The sequence below is a fragment of the Amphiura filiformis genome, chromosome 11 (assembly GCF_039555335.1).
Source record: "Amphiura filiformis chromosome 11, Afil_fr2py, whole genome shotgun sequence".
NCBI lineage: Eukaryota > Metazoa > Echinodermata > Ophiuroidea > Amphilepidida > Amphiuridae > Amphiura > Amphiura filiformis.
In genome coordinates this window covers 30,546,574-30,567,733 of record NC_092638.1, presented here as the reverse complement: position 1 = coordinate 30,567,733, position 21,160 = coordinate 30,546,574, and the positions used below count along the sequence as shown (strand labels likewise).

General features: G+C 37.5%; 1 protein-coding gene across 1 annotated transcript; it reads right to left on the bottom strand.

Moving 5' to 3' along the window:
* Positions 1–5,402: 5,402 nt before the first annotated feature.
* LOC140164714 (derlin-2-like) lies at positions 5,403–21,129 on the bottom strand. The gene is made up of 7 exons (XM_072188069.1): positions 20,998–21,129; positions 15,414–15,534; positions 14,369–14,434; positions 12,896–13,063; positions 11,626–11,821; positions 10,914–11,004; positions 5,403–5,713 (listed from the first exon to the last, which is right to left on the bottom strand). The coding sequence occupies exons 2-7, from the start codon at positions 15,504–15,506 to the stop codon at positions 5,548–5,550; spliced, it is 780 nt and encodes a 259-aa protein (XP_072044170.1). The 5' UTR covers positions 15,507–15,534; positions 20,998–21,129; the 3' UTR covers positions 5,403–5,547.
* Positions 21,130–21,160: the final 31 nt, after the last annotated feature.

Below are 21,160 nucleotides of genomic sequence, written 5' to 3'. Positions count from 1 at the left end.
GCATTTAGGTTTCACTGCCTGAACAGAATTGATCATGTCTCACCTCCTTTTTCAACCAAATCGACGGTAATAACTCTTATAGTGAGGGCGGGAGTGAGGGATCAACATTTAACCACAAATTGCCTAAGGCAAAACTCACTTCCTGGGAACCAAATACCACACAAATGTAACTCATTGACCCATGTGTGTCATAGTGCCTCTAGGTATGATGACAACCTGGTGATCTGGTCAATTCCTTGACAGATACCAACCTCATGAGGGAATTCAATTTTGATCAGTTCGCTTCAGGTGCATTTTCAAAAGTTGCAAATCAAAACGATGCCTGCGGTCGAAATTGCTTAGCATGGCAATGTGGTCAAGCTTGCTTGCCCACGAAGCGCACCTGTCGACTATCCCAAATACGCACTTTATTCAATTGTTAATTTAAAACGCATGGATTGTTGCAATGCTTTACTGATGAATAGGGCATGATTCGATCTATATGACCTAGCGGTTGTTTCGAGCTACTATGTCAATGGTCGCGATCTGCCATTCACCTCTACAGGTCTGAGTGGTTCGTTTTTAATTTGCAATTGTTTTACAAATGCACCAAAATTTCATATCAATTTCTGTAAATTTAGAGTATTTGGTAGCAAATTTGGTATCAAATTGGAGCTAACAAGATTCTGCACACAACATTATTAATCAAATTGTCATAACAAGATCAGGTTTTGGTGTAGGGCGGATTACCTAAGTGTGGACTTTCTTGCTGAGTTTAGGAAATATCACCTCAGACCCCAATATATTTGATAATAACGGAACAATGTTGCATAAAATCCGAAATTGTGTCCCCCACAAAGTTCAAATTCCGCCTCCTGAAATTTGCCACGTTAGGCAAATGCACTGTATTATAAGAACCATAATTCATTTTTAAAGCACATTTTCTATCAAACAATTATTTTACACCACCTCCCGACACAATTAATACTTAGCCCCTGTGGCTTATGCAGACAACTACAAAATTATTCTTGGCACTTGGTGAAGAAATATTCCATACTTAATGTCAAGCCTGTAGTTTTTAAATTTATCATTGAGACTATATGAATATGAGTTCTAACTCTAAGCCACACATCCATGTTTGCTTTTGACAGTTTTCTTACAATACACTCAATATAAAGGCTGAAGACATAATCTACTGTTTTCAACATAAAAACTTTAATACAAGATTATTTCAATTTACAGAAATAAGTTAAGCGATTCATTTTTACTTTTGTTCCCAAATATGTATCTTAAAAAAACATGTTCAGCTTGATAATTAGGCTATTTAGGCTGCACATATTTAGTTTTTGGAGCAATTTTACCACAGTTTTTTCAAAACTATTTTCAAGCAAAAAATTAATTTCATTTCTTGTACACTTGCTTTACAAGGAATATGAAATCAAAAATTCCTATGAAAATCAATCATACCGAGGCATATTTTACCACAAATCCTGACTCTAAAGAACACATTTTGCTTTTCAGGCCATCCAAGGTAAACAAAATAACCTTTTTTTAGTCTTGAGTACTTTTAAGACTAGTGCCTCCTCTGGTGATGATGTTCTGGTGAGTGCTAATGTTTAGCAATGACACCAAGCAGTATGCTCTTTTGAATAAGGGATGAAATCAAAACTCGACCGCCGGTTCCGTCCCGTTTCCATCCGGTTGCTATTGTTCTAAACAATGGCAACCGGACGGTACTGCCGGTCGAGTTTTGATTTCATCCATAAGATATTGAACTAGCATGGTCACAGTCACAAAATTTATCAAAGCCACACTGCGCAAGTCTACTCCACACAGTGATTTCAGCACATATTCAGAAACTGATTAGCTAAAATGAGCTAATGTACATGTACAATACATCCCAGAAATACATGCATCATAAACATTTCATTTGCATAATTCATTTTGAGCCAAACAACTGAGGTAAAGCAAATAAAATCACACATTAATTCCAGCGCCTATGTCGCCAATGCATGTTGTAACCGAGGTCAGTCCTGTTGATGTGTTTTGACCATCCTGTACACAATTTGTATACAGTGTGATTAACATCGCGTATACGTTTGACTAATATTTCGATCATATGAATAAAACAATTAAATGGAACACATCGTTTTACTAAACATATCGGATTTTGTCAGCCTAGATTTTTGCCTGGTATGTTAGTTTATTAAAGTACATTACTAATTTACTATTACAAAAAATCAGAATTTGAGAAAACTTGAGGGCCTCCTCCTCAGCAAAATGTGACAAAACGGCTTTAAATTAATGATCAGCAGAAGAATTTGACAGCTCCTCAACATCAGGAGTGATTTGAAACCTTTGAAATTCTAAAATGAATTGCCTAAATTGTACAATCGACAGAAAAACAGGCATACATTTCACCAAAACTTCTGCATTCAGATGAATGCTACAATTCCTGATTAATAACCTTTTAATCTAAAAACAAGTTCAAATACCCAATCAAAATATAGAAACACCGACTATCAGTCACCAATTCATCTATATGCAGAAGTCTTGATGAAAGAAAGAAATGAAATCATCCCGGAAGTTATACTTTGCAATCTTTTCACTTCAACCCAAGGCTATTTTCTTCTCAAACCTCTGGTTTACAACTGAATGATCAGAATCAATATCTGCGGTATAAACCTGTTTTAATAGTTTGATCACTTTATCCTTGACCATGTAAAGGCTATAAAAAAGACAAAAATTGGTTGTAACTTTAATAATTCACAATCAAATTCGGTCAAATTTAGTGCCAAATATTATAGTGTACATGGTTACAGTGCCTATTCAAATACATTGTATGACTTTCAAAGTTGCTATCAAATGTTGTCTGAAATTAAGAGCATCATTTAGAAAGGGCTGCACGACATAGGCTTTTTTAGTGGTCGACTAATGAAATAGTCGCGACTACGACTATTGGTGACTATCAAAGGTCAAAATTTGACTTGGTTGATATTGAATTCCACAGTTTGCTAGTATAAACAATGGATCAAATTGAATTTATGTTTTTTTTTCATGTCTGCTTTTAAATACACATTTAAAGTCCAATTTTGAGGTTGAAATCAAATTACGACTTTTTCCTAGTGTAAACTCGGTCTTTATTATTTTGAAATTTGGAAACTGTTTATTTTTGTACTTCGTATAACCGAGAGGCCCTGTGTAGAGCTGATCAATCAGGGTGTTACCCTTGCTAAAGGTAAATCAAATAAATAAAAAGATACATCGTCCAATATTCCACTAGTAAAAATAAATAACTGGTCTTCTGATTTATGCCAACAAAGGCAACAAATAAAATCTGCTTAACATTTGCTACATGTTTAAGATTCTCAGTTTGAGCCTCAGTCATATTGTAAGACCATTAGTATTTTTTTAAGGATGCATATCACATTTGGCGGGAAATTTTTAAACTTACTTTTCACTCAAAAGTTTTTAAGTAACAAGGGTATAAAAGCTATACAAAAGTTTTTGGGAATTTGGAAAAAATTACTCATTTTTGAAAAAGGTCTCTAAAAAAAAAAATTCCACTCAATATCTTCATCCCCAAATTAGGTAAACAATTCAAAAAATTCAAATGTTGACCTAATTCAGTCCATATTTGAAAAAATAAGCCAAATTTCTGAAAAAAATCAGGAAGTAGTAACTTGATTTTTGACGAGAACAATATTATGTAATTTTAATTATAAGTGTAAGCCTACATATTTTAGGACCTTTTCAACAAAGGGTAATTTTTCCCAATTTCGAAGATACATTTGATGAATTCCTTTCATCATTTCCTTTCATAAAAGGTATACTTGTCTCTTAATATCTTTGTTACTTTACAAGTTATCGTGAAAATAAAGTTAAAAATTTTGCCGCCAAAGACAATCATGCATGGACCCTTTTATATATAAAATATCATAGTGATTTATACACTATACTATATACCGTGGTCCTAATATAACTCATTCATACATACTCACGATATAACGACGTTTCTGATTGGATTTGCGCCCATTTTTGCTGGTCATAAATACCGCTTATGACCAGTACGCAGGGCATAAACAAGCTGCGCCACGCAGCGTTGGAACCCAATTAACACGATCCACGATTTGCTAGTGTTGCGTACATCGCGCATGTCACCGCACCCATCTCACGCTGAGCGCAAAAGATGACGCCAGATCACGCGCTGACTCCAGGCCGTTGACCTCATGAGCCGTGCTGCTTCCTGCAAGTAGGCCTACTCATTTTCTTCCAATTTATGAAGGAAAACGGTATGGAAATGTTATTTAAACTTGTAAACCCTTATTATTTTCATCTGTATTAATTGCTAAGAATGTTGGGTATGTATGAGCGGGGTTCATTCATAGGATTCGAGCATGATCGCTGTTTATGCCCTCGGCTCACGCCTCGGGCATAAACAGCGATCATGCCCTCAATCCTATGAATGAACCCCTAATTTATAAACTTACACTTTCTGGGAACATTTTACCAGCAATTTCTTTTGAGATAAGCAACAGATGCTATGTCACAAGAAAATGCTACGCTCCTAGTGCTTGCCTAGTATGACACACCATTCATACATACTCGCTATATAACGGCGCGCGTGATTGGTCGAGAGCCGGGCATAAACAGCGTTTATGCCCGGTGGCCCGGATGTGAGATCGCCGGGTAAGGAAAATGACGGAAAATCATGTTTTTAATGATGTTACTTGTAATTTTTGTTATTATTTTGATGAAATAAGAATCACAAAATGTTCTAGTATGTATGAGCGGGTTCATTCATATATTTTCATGATAAGCGGTTGTTTATGCCCTCGGCCGCAAGCGCCCCTCGGGCATAAACAACCGCTTAGTCATGAAAATATATGAATGAACCCCTAATTTATACCATTTTTCACCCTGATGTGGCAGTTACGTCAACACATTGAAGCATCTATGCGGCGTCTTTTAAGCATGTGTGTGTGTACGCCAGTGCTATGAGTGAACGCTAGCGATTTAAAGCTGCGCACAATGAAATGCACACTGACTTCACTGCCACATCAGGGTGAAAATGGCATAGTGAGTTTGGCCTCTGACAAAAATCAGTATGTTGATGGTACCCTACAGTGAGTTTTCTGGGACAAATAACAAAAAATTAACAAGTGGTCTATAATGAAGCCTATGCAAACACATGAGCACTGACAAAATACTGTGTCCCAGTATCAAACTCCAAAACCACAGACAAATCACAATCCTCAATGTTGGACCGGTCATACATAAATAGGACAAACTTTGAATATCAAGTGCATGTTTAAGATGTCCTGCTGCAACTCCCATATACTTTGCCAGCTTTGTTGCTCTGCACATTTTGTGCACAACCAACCTCCTTTAAGTTCACATGCATGGTGCTCAAGGCAAGTTCCTTTCAGTTCAGTTCTTTAAATACCACCACCATGATGGTATTTATTTGGTAAAATTTGCTCCATATATTTGGTACGATCAAGTAATGTCAAAACTATATACATCTATCCTGTCATTGTTGGTCCCTGTTTTGATCTCTATTTTGTTCTACATTCTCTTGTGCAGCGGCGTCCTCCCCCTCCTGGTCCTCGGTGGCTTCTGCTGCATCTGCTGCTGGTCTGTCGCCTCGTTCCAGTCAAAGCCACCAGGTCTCTCCTCTTCAGGCAGTGGGTTGTAGTTTGGATCATCTCCAGGATTATCAAAGATCATTTTCCTGTGAAAGGCAAAAGTTGGGTAAGTATTATTCAATGGTCCAAAAATTTGGAATCAAATACCTTATTAGATTAGACAGGCTATCAACATTTCTCTCTTTAAGAGAGGAGTACTTGCATTACTGTATGACAAGTCGATCTAATAAGCCTGTTTTGCTTCATTATTATATTGCAATATTTCTGTTAAATCATTGCCTCATTGTTCATAATTATGCTTAATATCAGTGTTTGTAAATTGCTTTATGGTACATTATGTTAATACTCATGATTATAGTCAAATTGAATGTTTCATTATATTTTTGTTTTAAAGAGGAACACATTGCTAGAGGAACACATTGCTTGTGTTTTTAACCAATGGTATTTATATATTTACTTATTCAGAAAATAGGCCTTTATCAATTATAATGTCTGCCTATATACATAAGATTTGTGATTCTTTCATTTCAGAAGATGTCGTCAAAATAACAGAAGATGTCGTCAAAATAACAATCACGTAGAGAATATCGAAAGCGGTGGATGGCTGAACATCGTGAATTGCTTTATAGAGATAATTGATGATGAAAACGATTCTTCTGATATTCAATATGAAAAAGTTGAAGAATTTTTTTCGAGAGCGCAAAATATTTTAGCTCCCAATTGCTGAGGAAGTTATCAGGAATCCGCTTTTGACGAAGATGAGGATGTCGCTGAACATGCTAAAAGCGCTGAGAATTCTGATGAAAATGCAGATCATGGTTTTTGTCGCAGATATGACTCTGATGATGAGTGGGATTGGGATATTATTTACAACAATGATCAGCAATATCCGCTTTCAAATTCCAATGATGAAGCGGAAATTGATACAGCAGCTCTAGCAGATGAATTAGCAGGTTGGGTGAACAAATTTAACATCACTCACAGCACTACAGATGAGCTTTTAAAACTGCTGCAGAAAATGGGCACACAGAATTACCAGCTACTGCTAGGACTTGAACTGAAAACAGCTCAAACTGTAAGTAAGCTTTAAAATCTGGAATGGAACACATATTTATTGGAGTCCAAACCGCACCCATAAATACGCTGAGACAATATCCTGCAAATGTTACAAACAACGTGCATAGTTTGTAAGTTACATTAAATACAGACGGAATACCTCTTTTCAAAGTTCAGAAAAATGTCTGTGGCCAGTCTTGGGTTTCATTTCAAACCTGAAACCTGCAGTTGTTTCCCCAATTGCACTTACTTAAGGAAAGTCCAAACCATCTGATCTTATCTTCCTTAAAGATGCCACTGATGAGCTCAATGACCTTCTCAGACACCAAATCCCATTAGAACTGGGTATTTTGGTTGCGATAATTGTAACCAGAAAGTATTATACGTTGGAAGGATCACTTTCCACGATGCAAATGGCATTGAATTGCGGACCAACAGACGAATGCAGTTCACCGTCATGCAATACAACCATTCTGCGAACTCCGATTGATATGATTAAAACTTTCCCACTTGATTATATGCATCAGTTATGCCTGGGGTCACACAGAGACTTATAAAGTTCTGCATCTATGGATAAGGGGGAGAAGAGACATCACAGTGCTACAGATGAGCACTCAGGTACTCACAATGCTACAGATAAGCTTTTAAAACTGCTGCAGAAAAATGGGCACACAGAATTACCAGCTACTGCTAGGACTTGAACTGAAAACAGCTCAAACTGTATAGGTAGATGTCAAATCTGGAATGGAACACATATTCATTGGAGTCTGAACCACACTCATAAATACACTGAGACAATATCCTGCAAATGTTACAAACAATGTGCGTAGCTTGGAAGTTGCATAAAATGTAGACAGACTACCTCTTTTCAAAAGTTCAGAAAAATATCAGAGGCCAATCTTGGGTTTGATTTCAAGCCTGAAACATGCAGTTGTTTTCCCAGTTGCACTTACTTAAGCCATCTGATCTTATCTTCCTTAAAGATACCATTAATGAGCTCAATGACCTTATCTGACACAGTTTTCAACATGATGACTTCCAGAATGGCAGGGTCGTACCTGTTAAGGTGAAATACATAGTATGCATCCCATTCAGGGTATTTTGGATGCGATAAATGTAACCAGAAAGGATTAGTCGTTGGGAGGAACACTTTCCATGATGCAAATGGCATTGAATTGCGGACCAACAAAGCATTTCATGCTCAGACGAATGCATGTTACCATTGTGCAATATCACCATTCTATGAACTCCTGATTGATATGATTAAAACTTTCCCTCTTGATTAAATGCATCAGTTATGCCTGGGATGACACAGATACTTCTGCATCTATGGATAAGTGGGAGAAGAGACGTCAAAATGTGCACATTGCACTTGTTTCTGAAAGACTGGTCTCTCTCAAAGCTTCTGTTCCGATGGTATTTGCTCGAAAGCTGTGCAGCTTGTTGCATATGGATAGATGGAAGGCCAAAGAATTCAGAATGTTTTTGTTGTATACAGGAAAGATAGCATTGAAAGAAATTCTGCCACAACACCAATATTGGCATTTCATGACATTAAGTGTTGCCATGTGCATTCTAGTTAACCAAAGACTTGTTGAACAGTACATTAACTATGCATGTGAGCTGTTGATCGCGTTTAACATAAATGGGCACCAAATCTATGACGAATAAATTTTAGTATTATAACATACACTCCACAGTTCACAATGCAGATAAAGGGGAAGAGTATGGGAGCTCAGACAAATGTTCCGGTTTCCCATCAGAAAATTATCTTCATCATTTAAAGCAATTAGTAAGAATCGCTAACAAACCTATAGTACAGGTCGCAAAAGTGTTGAGTTTAAATAATGTGGCAATGTCCTCCAACAGCAAGATGAGGCATCTATAAAAATCCTGATAACTGCTGCATACTGGAGTATTGTGTTGTGAAATCATCTCATTATCAAACAAATTTGATGAGGAAGAACATCAGATGTATTGCTGCAGAATATTATAAAGAGCACAGCCTCAATTTCAATTACCTTGCAACTCCCTTGTAATTGGTGTCCACAAAGTTAACAACAGATATTCAACTATGAAACTTATTTCTTCAACAAAGTTGAAATGTAAAGCAATGAAGCTTGAAAGTGATGAGCTCAAGCTCTTTATTTCTTGCAATTTTGCATGATTTTGGTAAGTATAGACCTTATAAATCAAGGACGATTTTGCAATTGAAGGTGGTGTGTTAGCAGTGATTCCCTTGTTTGTATGATTGATATTAGGAGGTTGGGTGAACAAATTTAACATCACTCAAAGTGCTACAGATAAGCTTTCAAAACTGCTGCAGAAAATTGGGCATGCAGAATTAACAGCTACTACTAGGACTTTACTGAAAACTAGTAGAAGTAGATGTCAAATCTGGAATGGAATACATATTTATTAGAGTCTGAACCACACTCATAAATATGCTGAGACAATATCCTGCAAATGTTACAAACAATGTGTGTAGTTTGGACGTTGCATTAAATGCAGACGGATTACCTCTTTTCAAAAGTTCAGAAAAATGTCTGTGGCCCGTCTTGGGTTTGATTTCAAACCTGAAACCTGCAGCTCTTTTCTCAGCCATCTGATCTTATCATCCTTAAAGATACCATTGATGAGCTCAATGACCTTATCAGATACGGTTTTCAACATGATGACTTCCAGAATGGCAGTGTCGTATCTGTTAAGGTGAAATACATAGTGTGCAATGTTCCAACTAGGGTATTTGTGAAACCAGCCAAATCCCATTCTGGGTATCTTGGTTGCGATAAATGTAACCAGAAAGGATTATATGTTGGAAGGATCACTTTCCAAGATGTAAATGGCACTGAATTGCGGACCAAGGAAGCATTTCGTGCTCAGACGAATGCAGGTCACTATTATGCAATATCACCATTCTGCCAACTCTTGATTATATGCATCAGTTATGCCTGGGGATCACATACTTCTGCATCTATGGATAAGGGAGAGAAAGACGTCAGAATGTCACACAGTGCGCATTGCACTTGTTTCTGAAAGATTGGTCTCTCTCAAAGCTTCTGTTCCGATGGTATTTGCTCGAAAGCTGTGCAGCTTGTTGCATATGGATAGATGGAAGGCCAAAGAATTCAGAATGTTTTTGTTGTATACAGGAAAGATAGCATTGAAAGAAATTCTGCCACAACACCAATATTGGCATTTCATGACACTAAGTGTTGCCGTGTGCATTCTAGTTAACCAAAGACTTGTTGAACAGTACATTAACTATGCATGTGAGCTGTTGATCACCTTTAACATAAATGGGCACCAAATCTATGACGAATAAATTTTAGTATTATAACATACATTCCACAGTTCACAATGCAGATGAATGGGTAGAGTATGGGAGCTCAGACAAATGTTCCAGTTTCCCATCGGAAAATTATATTAATAAGCCCAAGCTCTTGCAATTTAGCATGATTTTCGTAAGAAAAGGCCTTAACTTAGGACTATTTTGCAATTTAAGATGTTGTGTTAGCAGTGATTCCCTTGTTTGCATGATTAATATTAAGCTTGCAGGTATAAGCATCATTAATTGATCTTGTACATTGGTGTGTTGTGTTGTTTGTACATGATTGCTCATATGTAAGTACCAGACTTAAGTCATGTTTATCAGGGACAGTCTGCGGAGTGCTCAACCCATAAGCGAGAGGTCTGGGATTCAATTCCTTGCACAGGCAGGTATGTCCGGAGATTTTTTCCTTTGGTTTATCTGCCTATGCATGTTATGTTTCCCTTGTAATTTCATGTTTGATTGTGCGAGTGTATGGTGTGCAATGCATGATTCTTCTTTCCCCTGTAAACTGTAAGTGTTTGAAATGACCTCAAAACATGTGTAAAATTTGCTCAAAAAGGCAAAAGAGTAGCTAAAATTAGCATCAGCTCAACGCCACCTGATACCCTCTGATACGACCAACAAGCTTGGCATAAATGAGGCTAGTTCTAGCCAAAATTAATCAGCTTAATGGAGGATGGTCCAACCAACAACCTTGTCCCCACCTTTTCTTTATCAAAATGGAGATTTTGGTATCAGTCCAAAGCCCCTATTTTTCTCTTGAAACAGATTCATCAGGATCGTTCATAGTTCATCAGAAGTAGGGGGAAAGACAAGGACGAGGGGGCTTACAGACTGGACAAAATCCTGAAGATGACAAATGACTCATATGACAACAAGTACATACTAATACTTACAAGATTCCAGGAGTTCTGAGGATCTTAAAGCCACCATGCTGCTGTGGAAAGACATCCTCTAAGAAGAAATAAATGTGACCTACTGCTATACCTGCAAGGACACATAGTGAAGGGAGAGAATTGGATTTAAAAATGCTATAAATGACTTTGAATTTATATAAGATTGTCAACTGCTGTCTGAAACTTGTGCATTTTACAATTGCCTGTAAAAGGATACATACGGGGCAAAAACTGTTCTTTTTTTTGTTGTGATTTTCTCCCAAATGGTAGTTTTAATACCAAATCTGTGTTCATTTTTAGATTGCTTGACTCTTTTCCTTTCAAAAAATATGTAACAATGCAGAATATTGGTTGGGGTAAGGTCCTTTGTAAAGGCAATTCTTGTCCCTGTTTCCAATCCGTTTATATCTGGTCAAAACTGGTTTCACGAACGAAATTTGCATATCAATAAAGAGGATACACAATCTCAGCCAATCAGAGCACCAGATTGAGTGGTGTGAGATTCTTATTTGTTGAGCTCGATAGCGTGGGTGAAAATCTTTCTCTTGATAATCAGACAGGCGTAGGGACTTGAGCAACTTGCTCTGACTTGAAATCTACACCCTCTGTGTGAATGAGTAAGGTCATGTCTTCCATAGGGGATGTATGAATTTCAACTGGGATACCCATTTCTTTCTTATTTCAGTAGGTCAAACTGTTATATAAAACTTACCCATGAAATCTACAACAATGGAATTCCCTAAAAGCAGCGAGAATGCAAGCAGCACCCACGGTAGGTATGGAGCCTGGAAATTCATCAACCCAAAGAAGTTCATTCTGATGTAGGGATTGCGTCGACTCCACACGTATACTAACATTATTGTAAAAGCTTGACCAAGAAATACCATATTTACAAAGAACCCTATAACCTGTATAGTGGGAAAGAATGTGTGTTAAGGAATACAACAATATACAGGGATGTAAGTAACCCTGAAGAAAAAAATACGGAAAATACGGAAAAAGCGCCAAATTGGCTAAAAGCCCAAAATGGGCTGAAAATAAAAGAAATTGCGTAAATCTGGACTACAAAAATACAGAATTCTGTAAAAATACAGAAAACTTACATCCCTGAATATAGAATGATTATACTGGATTTGCACTTTGTTAAAGGAGGTGACTCTTTCTCTGCCTAAACTACGGTACTTCAAATTATTTTATTAACATCTGAATCGTTTGGATCTGAATCTTTTGAATAGTTAAGTCTGCAGGGCTATAAAGGAAGATTTTTATTATGCATTTATAATAAAAACCATTGTTATAGGAATAATTCTCTACATTGCTCCAGGCCTCGTACAATTTAAAATTTTGCAATTGTCCGACTTGTGAAATTTATGATAGTCAATAATGTGTAGTCACCAGACAAGGTCCAAGATGCACACTATGAAATTTTTGGGTTTTTTTGAGAGGTGCCTTGTATACATGCAGGAATATTTTTAATTATATACCTCATCTAAAGATTCCCGCCATCTGATTGGTTTCACGGGCATAGTTTTGACTATGCCTGCAAAGGTAACTATTCCCCGGGCATAGTTCTGCATGTTCTTTGTTCCCAGCGTTATGCACGCGTTGCTGTTTTTGTGCCCTATAATTACGCGGAAATTGCAGATTGTATAATCTGTGCCTTTCGCATAATTTCTCTTCCCAAAATCATGCTTTTAACCAAACAGATGACAAGAATCTTAAAATTTGGTATATAAAACAAATATTGACTGCTTACGCCTCGGAGCATAGTCATGGTTTTGAGATCACCTGGGGCATATAAGTTTAACCATGCTCCTCATAGCACAGCCAACTTGGCTATAATTTGGAACTTTTTAAGTCTTCCAAAACTTACTACATTAGCTTGATCAACCTCAATCTGTATAGATCCTATACAATAAACCAACCGGCATGGTATATCAATTATTTCAACAATATTATAATACTGTTCATAAAAAGGATACAATCATAATTAGCCCCCCAAAGAAAAACATGAAAAAGAAATCGGCAGTGCGCCCCCTAAATGACCCCTCCTCCAGCATGCGACAGTATCGGTAGGTAAATATCATGTTGAAGAAGAAGTTGAATCCTATCGTGCCAAAGTACAGAAAGTTGGTCACCAGTCTCCATAGCTGTTTGGATAAACAAAAGGAAGAAAAAAATGACAAAGATATTAAAAACTTGTGTTCATATACAATGTACAAATAACTTTAATGCATGATTGATTGATAGCTGGTCCTAAACAGTGTTTAACCCCAGATAGCAAACTAATTAATATTGCCAAAGATTCATAATTGTTACATAGTGCTATCTACTGAAGATAGCACAATACTTAAATATTGCTATATACTGAAGATAGCACAATACTTAAATACTGCTATCTACTGAAGATAGCACAATACTTAAATATTGCTATCTACTGAAGATAGCACAATACTTAAATATTGCTATCTACTAAAGATAGCACAATATTTTAAATACTGCTATCTACTGAAGATAGCACAATATTTAAATACTGCTATCTACTGAAGATAGCACAATATTTAAATACTGCTATCTACTGAAGATAGCACAATATTTAAATACTGCTATCTACTGAAGATAGCACAATATTTAAATACTGCTATCTACTGAAGATAGCACAATATTTTAAATACTGCTATCTACTGAAGATAGCACAATACTTAAATACTGCTATATACTGAAGATAGCACAATACTTAAATACTGCTATCTACTGAAGATAGCACAATACTTAAATATTGCTATCTACTGAAGATAGCACAATACTTAAATATTGCTATCTACTGAAGATAGCACAATACTTAAATACTGCTATCTACTGATACTTAAATACTGCTATCTACTGAAGATAGCACAATACTTAAATATTGCTATCTATTGAAGATAGCACAATACTTAAATATTGCTATCTACTGAAGATAGCACAATACTTAAATATTGCTATCTACTGAAGATAGCACAATACTTAAATACTGCTATCTACTGAAGATAGCACAATACTTAAATATTGCTATCTACTGAAGATAGCACAATACTTTAAATTATTATTCATAGTACTCTCTGCAAATACTCTCTTCATACTCTCTGCTCATTGGGTGCAGCTTCAAATCACAAGCGTCCCTCAAAACGTTGGCTTACACATGCTGCATAGAACAGGGGTGTGAGAGGCCACAGACCAAAAGAGAGGAAAATCACTAAATATGCTGAAAAACTCAGGGTAAAAATGCAAAATATGGGCTGAAAATAAAAGAAAACATGTAAATTTTGCCAACCAAAAATGAGGAAATCAGCTGAAAAGAGGAACTCTCACACCCCTGATAGATACCCCATGCAAAATAACTGCAGCCTCATCACATTGGCAACACTGACTCACTGAGAGTAAAACTGCTTCAGTATAGAATTTCCGATGCTTACCTGCAAGTGGTTGAAGATAAGGTCTGGATTGAAGTAGAGCTGGAATGGAGTCAGGATATCCAGTTGCTGAGGAAAAACAAAATTTATACAGTCTTGTCAGTGGGGTTAGCATGTAATTATGAGAATCCATTTGGATTATTTCTGGAAAATGAATAAACAAGAAAGAAACTTGACATTCTCTTCCATTTAACTCTACATGTAGTTTTCAGCAAGGTTCTTCAGCAGTCTGCCAATTTGGCACAGTACAAATGTATATGCAAGTGGGGTTCTGTTCGGCTTATTGGATCACATCATCATCACATCGGCACCTCATTCGCTGGTCAAGCTGCTTTAGCATCATGTAACCTAGTTCTTTTTTCGCGATAATCAGAAAGAGCAGGCGGATCCACCGCTGAAGGAATTTGCCGAATACTATAGTGTATAAACCTACAATCAAGTGCAAATTTCCCTGGGACACTTGTTCATATTTCGCGCCCTCTGTTCAATAAAACCGGTCATGTGAAGTTCACCATGTCATGTGATATTTTATTTGTATAGTTTCCAACCTATTTCGAATCCCCTCCCTCCCCCACCAACCAATGTTGGAGCAAAAATATAGGCCATTTAAAAGATGAGGCGTTTGGTATACAACATTGAATAAGGGGTGCGGGGAGGGTCATTGAACTACGAAAGTGTCCCAGCAAATTTGCACTTGATTGTACATCCCTGAAATAATAAAGCACAGTTCACCAGAAGAATTAAAAGTTTTTAATTTTAGGGGTTACTTTTGAAAATAATCACCACTGTAATTTAACTTTTAGGATTTCAGGGGTTGAATCCCCTAAATCCCCATTTGCTTTGAGCCACAAGCCTCAAAATAGTTTCCTTTCAGGGGCTACTTTCTATTCAAAATTTCCCCCGTAAATTAATTTGTAAATTGTAAGGGCAATTTTTAGCATTTTCTGGTCACCTTTGGCCCGTCTATTTTGAGCGCTGGTTCCACAAGTGGCATACCTGACCGTACAACCTTAATGTTTGTATAAATTTACAATTAACATGTACATACCACTGCTAACGTTGTGAGAACACATGCTGTTGTATAGAATCTTGTAATAGGGGGTGTCTGTAAGTATTCTTGTTGGAAGGTCTGATACGCCATTGGAGCTGTCCTCTGGATGCATCAGGAGCTGTTACAAATCAAAGTATACATGTTTTAAATAGAATTATTACATAGTTCATAATAAGGCTGGCATTTTCGGTCGGGTAAACGGGTACCCGCCGAGATTACATTACCCGGTAGGAAATACCCTCACCGGTACCAAATTCAAAAAAAAAAAGTAGTGTCCCTGGACCTAGACCTAAATGCTAGGATCATTCATGGTTGACCTAAAAAAAAAAAAAAAAAAAAATTCAAGATATTTTGTTATTTTTAATATGAAAATTGATCATTTGTATTCATGTCATAGTCTATATTAATGATTTCAAAATGCATTCAAATTCAATGCATTTTGAAATCATTAATAGACTATGACATGAATACAAATGATCAATTTTCATATTAAAAATAACAAAATATCTTGGAATTTTTTTTTTTTTTTATTTTTTTTTAGGTCAACCATGTTTGGCATTTAGGTCTTCCAGAGACACTACAAAACCGGAATTTGTTTTTAAAATTTTTTTTAAAAAAACATTTTTTTTTTTTTTTTTATTTCACTCAAGTTACCCGCCCAAAATTGCGGCGGGTACCCGGGTACAAAATTACCCGAAAATGCCAGGCCTAGTTCATAATGAAGGTGGTCTTCATAATGAAGCTTTGTCTTAATAACGAAAGTTTGTAACTTTTAATTAGCAGAAAATGTTAAACAAAGAAAAACCTGATTGTGCAATGTGCAGATATAGAGTACACAACTTATAAGTTCCCCCTAATGCTTTTTGAAAGAAATCAAAAACTATTTAACGAAATGTAAAATTGTAAAAGGTTATGAGTAACCTTATTTGTGTGTGTGCATGGAAAACAACAGAGTGGTCTGTGCACTGGCTCAGTGACAGTGCGTGGTCTACTTATGGACAAATACTTCTACTTCTAAGGTTATACTGGACAGGACCAGACGGTATAAATATACTTCTTACACACAAAACAACTGAGGGTGCAGAAAATCAATAAAAGGGGTGCACAAATATCAGTGACTGGAGTGAAGTTTAGATGCTTGCAGAGGTGGAACGTCCGGCTGGCCTGCCCATGTACAGCTGTGCCTTGTGGTCGTTCATGTATTTCCATGCAATTTGTGTTGAAGGACTTGGATGAGGTTAATTGAGTAATGACACTGGCTGGGAGTAGACTCCACTGCCTGATGGTCCGGGGGTAGAAGCTGTTCTTAAGAGCTCTGTTCTGGCTGGAAAGGCGATGAATTGGTCAGGTCTATGGCTGCGAGTAACTGGTCTGTCTGAGTCTGTGTTCACTGGTTGGAACTTCCCTGGATACTCGCAGGGCTGTCAACTTTTTGGAATTGCCTGGCGTGAGACACTGTCAAACAGAGGCGTACCGGGACGGAATTATGTTTTTGGTGACATGTCCATTTTGACCACTGATTATTTTACGATGTGTGAGATTTTACTAATTTGACGGCTCTTTGCGTGAGATTTACTACCTAGGCATGAGATTATATTACCTTGGTGTGAGCCCGTGAAAATGACCGAATGCGCGAGACTCACGACCAATGCATGAGAGTTGACAGCCTTGTACTCGTACCGGGTGTACCTTCTAACTTTAGTGAAACAAGCTATCGGTACTTTTCAAACAAGATGCATTGGGCTACATGTAGGCCTATTTCAAAGTCATTTGCCTATATATGATGATACACCCCCCAATTGTAGCCTAATTGAAAAAATTCTACCTAAAAGCAGGCCACATTATTTCTATAGATCTGCTGCGCATTCAAATTGCATTGTATTGCATCGTAATTTCATTTGTGTCCATGCTAATTATGTTTACACAACATGAACTCACATGTTTTCAAGCAAATTCGCCGATCAAAAGCGATCGGAATGTTACAAAAGTACAGATCGCATTCAGCTTACTTCATATATCTTTGGAAAAATACGGCATAATTTGTCATGGTGCTTGCGGAATGCCATGCAGTAAAATACTAAAACGTTGGCAATTCATGAATATGATAGACAATTAAAAACCGGCGTGTCCTTCGTATATCCTCCGCTGTCAATTTCTTATCCACTCACTAGTCCTCACAAAAGCTTAATGTGTGGAGGCAAATTGCATTTAAGTACAATGAAATAATGAGTCATGAGAGTAGGGCGGGCTCCGGGCCGGGGCGGGTTATGCCTGCCACTTCCACATACTTGTGCATAATACGGAAGGTCGATTTGTGCCCATAAATGTTTAGGCCTATGTTAAACTGTATGTTATACAAATTGTACAGCTATCATTTCTACCCTATGACGAACCGACATACCTGTAAATCAAATAGCCCACAAAAAACTGGTCATCGCTGGTATTTTTCATGAAGAAAAATGACACTTTTTTACGCCGAACATGTCCAAAACACGCCAGCTGACGTACAAGCCTCCCCACGCATGTACATAAACAAGCCGTGTTCATTGTTTAATTGTCACCTGCAGCTGTTCGCAAGAAAACTTTCTGCATAAAATTACCTGGGTCGTTATCAGGCCTGAGACACACTGGCGCTAGTTTGAGGACAGTCACTATGAGTTACTAATGTCGGCACATGCAGAAAATGCGTGATGGGTCGCCATTTTGTGACTCGTGCAAGCTAACACAAACAAATTATTGGACTTAATAATCGTTTCAAGTTTTAATAAACGTGCATCTATCATGATAATATTACATTTTATTATTTTATTATTGGAATTACATAAGCTATGTCAATTTTGTGTCCATGTTAATTTTTATATGGATTTACCTGTGTTGATTTTAAACTGTTGTGAACGTGGAGCTACGCAAACTGGCAGGCGATTACCCACCATGCAATGCGAATACACGGAAACGATCCAGTTTAGGATGCATCGCAGTTCCTTGTGTAAACCAGGCGTAAACCGCCCATCCAACCTGATCGTGTGCACAGGATTTGTGCTGGAGGCTAGTTAATGCGCACAACCAATGCGCAGAAGAAGACCTTGATACTAGGCGGAGCTTACGTTTCACAATAATGATTGACAGCTGTGAGTAAGTGAAATTCTGTTCTGTGATTGGTACAAAAATATGGTTCTCGTATAAATGAATATATTATCCATGGCTTCAAAATTAGGAACTGTTTCTTCCACAGAGCCCTATATAGGGCTCTATGGTCTCTACTCATCATACACGACCGTAGAAGATCTGGCCAGCGACGACGCTTGCCAATCAGGCTAGCTATTTGTACGGCGTGGCCTCTCATCCTTTTTATTATCTCTGGTCTTGTCACGCTGGTAGATTCGCCCACCTGTGATTACTGACCTGGATTTGCTCGAGAAACACTAGCCACGAATTTGCTCACGGATGCCCTCGCATTCGTGGCTAGTGTCCCTTCGCCCTGAATATCGGTCGGTAAACAAATTACGTAAGCTTACCGTTACGTAATATCATTGTAATAACAATAGGCAATTCTGAAATATCCCTAAATACCTCCTTGTACATATCTTTACCTACCAATTTGTTACTATGCGTGTTGTTGAAGTAATTCTCAGTTCTATGTGCCATTTCAGGTGCATTTAGGTAGATATTTCATCACTATTTCTGGAAAAATTGCTCCAATATTCTCAGGTGATCGCCTTATTTCACGCAAGTAAAAGGTCATTAGAATGGGAAGAGGTCATCTTGCGAGAGAGTGGCAATGGATTAGTCCATTAAGAGAAATAGGGCGGCGTCAGCCATATCCATTTTATTAGAAGTTGCCGCCCATCGGCTTATCGCTACTTCAGATGAAACACACTGTCATAGAGTGCCTGGATGCATCGATTCCATATTTGACAAACAATTAAAAGCCCAACTTAAAGCAGAAACCAACGTGAAAGGGTACTTCAACAATTGTTTATACGACGTCACATCCTCATCATAGCCATATTCACCCATTTTCAAATGGAATGGTCATCAATGACGTTGTCAGGTTGACGACTGAGGGCAGCAGTCTAAGGTCAGGTTATGTCAAGTAAGCTCACGTGATAATAATATACTCTCATCTATAGAAGCTGTTAGCCTATGACCTTCCAGTCATTATTCATGAACATTTGCCTGCGCCAATTGCTCCCACATGGTGAGGCTAAATTTCTGCCATCTTTTCGTCAGCTGTGCAGCCAGCAAAAATCAGCTTATAATTGCTTCCAATTTTCAGGATCGTAAGTATCGAAAATGTAAAAAGGTACGGCTCAATACATGCAATAGAATAAAGCTTATAATGACACGCTTATGAAGTGTGTTTGTGAACTATGAAGCATGTTTACGTCTCGGTACAATTTTATGCATCGGACTATGCAAAAGCCTGGCATACTTGCCATCTCTAACGCAAATCAAAGATTTGCATTAGAGTACATATGCTCGAACAAACCTGGATCTGACAGAAGATTGTGGAATTTACGATTTTCAGCAGCAGGATTTTATGAAACTGCCAATATTTGCAAGTATTCTGAAGGATCGGTAATAATTAAAATATTTTTCATGGTGTCGGTAGTGCAAGTTGAAGTTAGTGAATTTGTGGTTTTGTATGTTATGTGCAAGAGTGTTTTCAGGAAGCGTAAATAGGCAGGCCGTTATGCTAAGCTCTCCATGTTATGTAAGTTCGGCGACGAACTGGACACATCACACGGTAGTGTGATGTGTCCAGCCTGGATATAGGGGCGGGTTTCTTCTTCATCTTACGTTTTTACAGTATTTAGGTATGCTAGGTGAATTCAAATTTGCCATCAAACTGCATCATTTTACATATCAAATTAACATTTGCTAGTCAGCGAAATTCGCCGAGACCGGGGCCCAAACACAATGCATATTTACATAGAAATTTGAGGAATTCTATACTTCACTTGACCCAAATATATGATTTTTTATGGTGATAATCAAGTCGCACATGGAATTTTAGAGGATTTTGATAGCAGTTCCATTAAAAAAAAGCTGCTATCGCCATGAGACTAAGATCTAGAAACACCCCTAAATGCTGTTTTGGGGAATTTTGCTAGCAGAATCTTTTTGATGAAAGTCAATCTTTGACAAGATGTAACTTTGTTACGGAAAGTGCTATGACAAAAATGTTTTCAGTTTTGGCTTTCTTTACTCAAGGGCTTTAATTTGATATGTGAAATGATGCAGTTTGATGGCAACTTTGAATTCACCTAGCATACTACTCTACATGACCTAGGCTACAGTATTGACTATTGTTCTCCAAAAAAACCCGGAAGCGCTACATATGGCGCTCTAGCTGAAATACAGCAAGATAATGTAAGATAGTAAATTAATGTAAACCTGTATTTTAGTTAGAGTATCTCGAGCTACCCCCCAAAAAAAAAAAAAAAATCCCTGCATGTACTACATATATATGTAGGAACTGCCATGACTGCCGAATTCGGAAATCTAAATTTACGAGCTACTTTTGAACTGCCTGTTTCCATGTTTCTACCGGTAATGCGGGGATAACAGATATACTCACTCTTTAGCTGATCTGAAAATATCTTCTCGTTCCACTTTTTTCTATGAATTAAATGCAGGAGTAATGGTAAAAAACGAAATTCAGGAAGAAACTAAGTCTCTTTCGTGTTGTCCGCAAATAGCAACACGTATCATTGACCTTTGACCGAAAGGTCATTTTATGG

Excerpts from the sequence above, each read along its gene's own strand:
- LOC140164714 (XM_072188069.1), bottom strand. The coding sequence starts at position 15,506 with ATGGCGTATCAGACCTTCCAACAAGAATACTTACAGACACCCCCTATT. Across the intron at positions 11,822-12,895 it reads TTGGGGGGCTAATTATGATT|GTTATAGGGTTCTTTGTAAA; the intron begins GTATCCTTTTTA and ends CCCACTATACAG. Across the intron at positions 11,005-11,625 it reads CATTGTTGTAGATTTCATGG|GTATAGCAGTAGGTCACATT; the intron begins GTAAGTTTTATA and ends GTGTCCTTGCAG.